The 8,361-nt window shown below is 37.6% G+C and overlaps 1 protein-coding gene across 1 annotated transcript in view; it reads right to left on the bottom strand.

The window, feature by feature from the left end:
• Positions 1-5,246, bottom strand: part of mfsd14ba (major facilitator superfamily domain containing 14Ba) — a gene marked incomplete at its 5' end in the record, with an annotated part of 36,660 nt that extends 31,414 nt beyond the window's left edge. The window contains 1 exon segment of the mRNA XM_032540312.1: positions 3,913-5,246. Within this exon segment, the coding sequence (XP_032396203.1) occupies positions 3,913-4,002 (90 nt within the window).
• Between the last annotated feature and the right edge of the window lie 3,115 nt (positions 5,247-8,361).

The following is an 8,361-nucleotide window of genomic DNA, read 5'->3' as shown; positions in this document are numbered from 1 at the left end:
AAAGAAGTTAAATCAGTACTTCTACTTTAACCTGAGAATTTTTTAACACAAGTATGTGTAATTCTACTTATACTTACTTTGCCATCTCTGCTCAAATAGGGGTGCAACGGATCACAAAACTCACAGATCTGATCATCACTGTTTTGAGTCAAGCATCAGATATATTTTTGCACAAAAAAGGGGGAATTTAAATTATAATTAAAAATTGAATAATAATAACTTAACAACAATTACATCTTTCACCAGGAAATTGGTGTTAAAAGAAAAAAAACAGATGAAAAAGGGGTATTTTACAATAACTTTGAATGCACCACGAGGTTTACCAGTTTACCAATAAATGCAACATTTTGTCCTGTCAGTGTTGTTTTTCAGACAACAGCAGTGACCAGCTAGTGCTGTGTGTTCTGGCTCATAGCATTAGAGGCAGACTGTTTAACGTCTCGCTGTTGGACTCCCCTAGTGAAATACAGATACACTTTAGACCGTTTAGCTGTCCGCATTTTAACCATCCAGCTACTAGGCCTACTCTAGCTAATGGTAGGCTAACTTTATCTGTTGTGTAACGTGTTATTAGCGTTACTATGGTGACATGCAGCAATGTTTCTGTTGCCTCTAACATGGGTTTTGGAGCATCAGAGAGCATTGCGGACATCTAAGTGGCACCGAAATAAGGCACCAAAATCCACGTGGCTTTTTCGTCCAGTAGATACTGGGCACCAGTGCCATCTTAGCACTGGATTTTAATATGTGCGGTTAACGTGAACAGAAAATTGCGCTGCCTGTATCTTTTCAAGGCAAACACGCGTGTGTCTCACAACAGCTGAAATGTTGTGTTGAGCATGAACAAAGTGTTTAAAATTCAACCAAATGAAATATTGACTTCTTTTGAAAATAATTTTCCAGTTTTGTATGTTTTGATTTTGTTTTTATATACAAATATTGAACAGGTGGTTGCCAAAGGGGCCAACCAGAGACCACAAAACGGTTGCCAATTGAGCCCTGTATTAAAAATTCCTCACTTGCCCCAATACTGGGAAGTCTTTTTCTTCCTCCAAGCTCGGGTCCTCTACCAGAGGCCCGGGAGCCTGAGGGTTCTGCACAGCATCTTAGCTGCTCCTGGGACTGTGCTCTTCTTGACAGAGATCTCAGATGTTGATACTGAGAAAACAAGCCACCGGTGCTCAGATTACCACTGGAACCACTGTTGCCTTCTTCTCTAAGCCCTTGGTATTTTCATACTTTCCTGTGTTCCTTCTTCTTGATGCTGCTGTCACTTGGGATTGCTACATTTATCACAACTGCCTTCTTCTTCTGTTTGTCAACCACCGTGATATGGGTTAGCCATCCCCACAGTCATATCGGTCTAGATCTTATCCCACAGGATCTTAGTTCTGTTATTCTCAGCCAAATTTGGAGGTGCCTCCCACTTTGACCTTGGGACTTCCAGCCCATACTCAGCACAGATGTTCCTGTACACTATGCCAGCCACCTGGTTATGGTGCTAATGTAGCCGTACCTGCCTGCATTTCACACACCACTGTTGTGTTATCGACTGTCGCCGGGGCATCTTTACACAACCTGCCAATGTGGTCCTGTCTGGTATGATACTTCCCTGGCCTCTATTGATCTTTTGCCAAGCGCCTGCTCTTGTGTTGCCATGATTACTGCCTCTGTGGTGCCACCTTTCAGACCAGCCTTCTCCAGACACTGGTATGATTTTTTTATATCAGCCACTTCTTCTGTTGGTGATACACGCCTCCTTATCATTGGGTTTCTGTTGCCTGAGATATTCACTTAACAAGTCATTACTTGAGGCCATCTTCCCAATGTACACCTGGATATTAGTTTTTTATCCTGCAGAGTTGATTTCAGTTTATAAAGCGGACTCTCAACCAGGTGAGCTACCAGGATGTCCTGCATTGTTTTTTTTTTAACGGAAATTATGCAGGGCTCAACAGTGCAAGCGTTTTACTCACATTTGTGACTAAAAATGGATGTGTGTGAACTGTTAAATCTATCTAGGGGCACGTGTGCAAAAATAGTTGTAATTGGTTGTTCTTCTGTCTTTGTTACTGGAGCATGTGATATAATGTTATTGCTTGATGACAGCAGCTGGGAGTCTGTGTGATATTATGGCGACATGTTACTTTCTAAATGAATTGGCGCAAATTCAAACGTCCTCAGGGGGCCTTAATTTATGCTGCATTTATGTGGTGTTGGAAAATAAATTCCTGACTGGAAAAATTCATGGACTGGGAAAATTAACATGAATGGCTATCAATTTTTTCTAACATATCATTTGTAATATGGTATTAGGTTGTAACTGTCCACGTCCTAGGGACATAGATTAGTTATACAGAATATAGCTTATTTTAGTGGTTTTAGGGAATGTAGTACTGCAAAAACAAGTCTGGGATAAAATCACTAATCTAAAGCTTCAAAATGGAAATAAACTGGCTTGTTTTTTCTTGCAGCAAAAGTAAACTAAGTGTACATTGATTGATTGCAAGCTCTTCTTTTGTGACTAACAATGCTCTAGCAAATTATGGTTCCAGAGCGCGACTTGTTGAGTATTAGGAACAAACCTGGAACCAGCAAAAAAACAAAAACACAGCAGTTTTTTTTCTCCACTGTGAGGATTTGCTGCTTTTCTCTGTTAATAATTTTTATTATAGGTTGATATATTTTGGTTTTGGAGAACCTTTGAAGACCCTTACTTTGGGATCTTTTTTAATAAATTAAAAAAATAATAGTTGAGTTTTAATACCTGCTAACAGATACTTTTTGTAGTACCCGCCCGTCTATCGCTAGCAATTTTGACGCAGCGATTAGTGACGATTCTCTCCGACCAATCAGTAGGCTGCAGGTTTTCACTTCACCTTTTGGTATCGCCCCAACTATTATTTTTTTAATTTATTAAAAAAATCCCAAAGTAAGGGTCTTCAAAGGTTCTCCAAAACTGAAATATATTAACCTATAACCAAAATGATTAATGGAGAAAAGCAGCAAATCCTCACAGTTGAGAAAAACCACAGAATATTTTAGTTTATGCTGTAACAACACAATTTGCCATATTTGAGATGATTTCATTAGGACGTTTCATGTTTAACTGAAATTGTATGTCTAATCTACTAAAGTGAACCTTGATTTTTAGAGGTGGTATTAAAATAATGATTTTAACATCCTTCGTGTGTCTCATGAAGGATGTTAAAATCCTTCATGGATGTTAAAATCCTTCATGTGTCTCATGAAGGATGTTAAAATGGACGCTGACTGAGGCTTGGATGTTGTTTCTGCCCTCGTTGTGTTTCAGGCAGAGAGCTGTTATGTAATAGATAATGGATCCATCCTGACCGCATCATCCTCACACTAAGCTGAGCTGTCTGTGGGCCACATTAAACCCGCTCTACCATTACAACCAACACACACTTATCTCCATCCCGGAAACAGCCATTTTGCAACAGATCATTCCTTTTAACATCTGACACATTTGATCTATTCTATTACAGTGATTTACTCAAGCTAGCAATCGTCCAAACACAACATTTTATCTGTTTTGAGCAGGTTTAGGCATATCAAGTCATCCCATTTATAGTTATTTTTGAGGTGCAATACCCTACCACCTTATAAATAAGTCCGTAATACGTTTTGACATACTGTTATGTCATACACACACTGACCGTTTTTTCATTATTATTTATTTATTTATTACACAAATTGAAGCTACTAGCCGTAGGCCTATGGGTATCTGAGGTGCAGGCATAAATACAGGCTACAGAAATAATAGCAGCATACACTTTAAAACAATATCAAAAATGCTGCCTTAATGCAAGACATAAAGTAGTAGGCCTGCAGGTTGAAACAAATCCTAGAATAATAGCATATTAATAACACCACGGGCCATCCACCTACCGCTTCTCCGTCCTTCATGATGATCTTCTTGACCAGCACCACCTGTCCAGGTCCCGAAGGTGGATGCTCCCCCGGCATCTCTTCACACATGCCGCTGGTCACGAAGCATCCATGCCGCGTAGATATCCGCGGTTCTCTGGGTTCTTCCAGGGTGCCTCCTTAGATAGCCCGGGGCTAACCGAACTATAATAATTATATGCTATTAAATAGCCTATATGATGACAATAAAACTACACACCGTTTTGAGATAGCGTTAACTCACTAAAAACGCCATAAGACTTCCGTTAGATCCGCCGTCAGCTCAGACCGACAGTCTGCAGCTCGCCTGGTAACGTCAGACCGACGTCAAGTTACAAAACCAAGACTGCATTTCCGGTTTGGGTTGAGCTTTATTTTTATTTTTTTGGATGTCAAAAGCTACTTTGTTTTACAAGATTAATATAACTGTTTTTTTTAAACCAATTTTACCAAATCTCCAACCAACGTCTAGTTAGATAGAGATAGATAATAGAGACAAGACAATGTTTCTGGTTTAGGTTTTTATAGTTAGTAGTAGGCCTAGTAGTCGATTTCTTTAGATCAAAATGTGACTTTGTTTCACATGCTTAGTATAACAGGTACTTTGACATTTGGCCTTTTGAATCAAAAAGTACAAGCAATAGGCCAACTTCTCCGAGCTTATTAACATTTTTTGGTTGCAGTTTTGATTTGCCCCATAATACATTATGTATTTCCCTTAAAATGTTCACTAAATAGGAATATGAAGGCCCTTTAATATCTTAACTAGGATAGGCTATTTGTTTGTATAGGGTCAATGTGTTTTTTTATCCCTTAAAAAGTCTGAAATTGTGCAGCTAATTTATTAAAACTACAGTATTTATATTATTATATTAATTAAGAAGTCCCATTAAATGCACCATAATCATATTATTATTAATGGGTACATTATTTGTTTAAAAGGTGCAAAATTAAGGGATTTGGTTGTATTTACCGATTGGCGGTCCTGAACTTATCCTTTCCCCCCCTTCCTCTCTCGGCGTTCTTTTTATTTATTTTGGAAGTCAAGTCGCTCTACTTCCCATCTCAATGACTGCACTTGACTCACTCAATGCGGTCCGGTTTAATCCATTCCGGGTTTTCAAAGACCTGGACTGGTCGTACCCTGGCTGACCCGGTTCATAACGGTACAGAAACAGACACATACAGGGTGGGTTAGATTGTCAATTCAGAAAATAAGAATACAGACAAGATCACATTACAGAATGACAATATGAAGGAGTCTGCAGCAGGGACAGGCACAATTCATATATATACATATATATATATATATATATATATAGTATGGCATGCCGTTTAGGAAATAATATATAATAGAAGTTTATCCATCTGAAATATGGAATGAAAGTCTGAATATATTGAATGGAAGTTGAATATATGGAATGAAGTTGAATATAGGAATGGAAGTCTGATATATGGAATTGAAGTCTGAATATATGGAATGAAAGTCTGAAATAGGAATGAAGTCTGAATATATGGAATGAAGTCTGAATATATGGAATGAAAGTCTGAATATATGGGATGAAAGTGACGTCATTACGGCGCTGGCGCCATCTTGTGTTGGGCTGATTAATCAGGATGTAACAAATGTGGACGCTATGAGTGAATCGGCTAGGAATCTAGTGTCAGCATTTTTGAGCAATGAAGAGATTATTAACACTCTGGCAAATGCATGTACGGGCCAAAAATCTGGTAACCGTATCCAGTGCCCACACCATTAGCTTCCAGTTGAAGTGTTACTTCTGCCGACATCTCCCAAGAGACATCATAAATTCCTCAAGAATGATGCATAATGTTCTTTCGGCAACGTTTTGTTGAACAGGTGCTTATAAGCACTAAGAATGTGCAATATGGAAATATGATCTCAAGGTGACGCTATTAATTTCCAAACTGTTTGTGTCGTTTGGAGTATGACCAGTTGTTGCCAAAAAAAACCTGCAGTTCAACAAAGTATGGACTATTTCAGCCGATGCATTTTGTAAATCCAGTGAATTCAGAAAGGTATCCCTTTGGTGACATTTCTGTCAATGTATTCCAATCTTCCATATATAACTCTTCATTATTCGATCATCCATATTTCAGACTCTATTCCATATCAGATTCCAATATTCAGACTTTCATTCCAATATTCAGAATTCAGTCCAATATTCAGACTTCATTCCATATATCAGACTTCATTCAATATATTCAGACTTTCATTCCATATAATCAGACTTCATTCCATATATTCAGACTTCCATTCCATATATTCAGAAGTTCATTCCATATATTCAGACTTCATTCCATTATTCAGACGTTCATTCCATATATTCAGACTTTCATCCATATATTCAGATGGATAAAACTTCATATATATATATTATTTCCAAACGGCATGATAATAATATATATTATATAATATATATATATATATATATATATATATATATATATATATATATATGTAAATCTATGGACACACAAGTACAAGACCTGAAACGTGATGTTGCCTTCACAAATAAAAGCGCTTGTTTAAAAAAAAAACCAATGTACTTTTTAAATATATTTTCATACTGAATTTATTTTATTTTGTAAACCCCCTTTATACGTAATTTGTCATTATCAAAACCCTTTCCATTAGTCTACTCTCAAAAAGTGTTTATGAATTTGTCAATATCTGACTTTTATTTTGATTAAGATGTATTTCGATTGGTTAAGAGGGGCATACTTAGGCTGCGTTAAATATATAACTTATAGCAAATTCCACGCTAATTAGAAACCAAATATTGAGCAGTGTAATTTGTTGCTTATTAGAAGAAAAGTGGTAATGTCACATTGTCACATCTAGTCGTACTTAAGTATTGCCTGGATGTTCTCCAGAGTCCTATGGAGTTTACACAGGGCCTACATACATATACATTGATCATATATAAACTAAAATTACATGTTAACTGTAGTGAGATGCGTTTTGTTTCCCACTGTTTTATGTTATTAGAAGGTAATTTGTAACAAATTACAATGAAAATGGTTAAATGATGCACACATTTGCGTATTGGTAGTCTACACAAATAAAGGTAAAACATGTGGAATTTTAACAAATGTATTTTTGCCTGTGGATAGAGAGCCCAGCAGCGTAGATTGAAAGTGTTAAAAGCTGTAAAACATAAAGAATACAAATAAATGAATTGTCATTTAGTTGTCAGAGCATCAATACAATCAATTAATGGCTGTAAATGGGATCTGCATTCACCCTGGATGAAATGTTCATGGTTCACACAATGCAAATAAAGAGAAAGCTAGCTAACATTAGGTAGCTACCCTGCGAGGCTAGTTTCTAGCATTTCTACCTTTACTCAAATATACCATTGCCAGCATTGCCACGGCACAATGCAGGTGTAGTGAGGAAGACTTCCAGGTAAATGTGTAATGGACCTGAATACAGCCTATGGCCAACCCCCTATTCAAGACAAGGCTAGGTCACCTGTTCTCCTTTTCCTGTCTCTGCTTCCTGATCTAACCCTGCTGTGGCTGTAGGCTAGTGTTTGCTGCCTTATGTCACATTTCATGTATTTCCAGTTGGTAGTTAATTGCCATTTTGTTTAAAGCACTACCAGGATACTCTCATTGTCCTGCCCTGGGAGATGATTTTGTTCCTTTCAATGTCCCATGTCAGTTGTGTTGAGTAAGTCAAAGCTTTTTAATGGAATTTTATTATAGAAGTTGAAAGTTAGTTTTAACGTTTGGTTTAGTTCTGTTTGGCCTTAAATTTGTTTGGACTAGTTTTGCCCTTTGGTTTTTGTCTTTAGCTTGTGTTCATTTAGTTTAAGTTTGATTGGCACTTATTTATTCAATTCAATTTTATTTATAATATCAAATCATAACATGAGTTCTGTCAAGACACGTTACAAATAGAGTAGGTCTAGACCACACACTCTCCAATAATTCCCCCAACAGTAAAGATAATGAAAGTGTGATTAGAAATAGTAGTTGTAGTAGTTCATGTCATAGCAGAACACTCTAGGTTTTCACAGGGTGTAGGAGGCACTGCAGAGCGTAGCAGTGTGTAGCAGCGCTGGGGAGTAAGCTCCTCAGAACTAGGTTAGTAACAAGCATTTCTGGGACATGGACACAGAGGCAAAAGGGGAGGACTTCAGTGCGTCAAAGAAAGGAAGTCCTCCAGCTGTCTAAAACTATAACCGCATAATTAAGGGTTGTTGCAATGCAGACCTGAGCCAGTTCCATAAGGGTTGGTAGATAAGTCTGATGACTATGAAGAGAAGCAGAGAAATAAAGAGAAGGGGTGCTGTGTATACATCCTCCCCCACCGGTCTAGGCGAACGCTGCAACTCCTCACTCCTTAACTATAAGCTTTTTCAAAGAGGACAGTTTTAAGTTTACTCTTAAATGTGGTGA

The sequence above is a fragment of the Etheostoma spectabile genome, chromosome 16 (assembly GCF_008692095.1).
Source record: "Etheostoma spectabile isolate EspeVRDwgs_2016 chromosome 16, UIUC_Espe_1.0, whole genome shotgun sequence".
Lineage (NCBI taxonomy): Eukaryota > Metazoa > Chordata > Actinopteri > Perciformes > Percidae > Etheostoma > Etheostoma spectabile.
The sequence above is the reverse complement of the archived record's forward strand: the minus strand, read 5'-3'. Positions and strand labels throughout refer to the sequence as shown.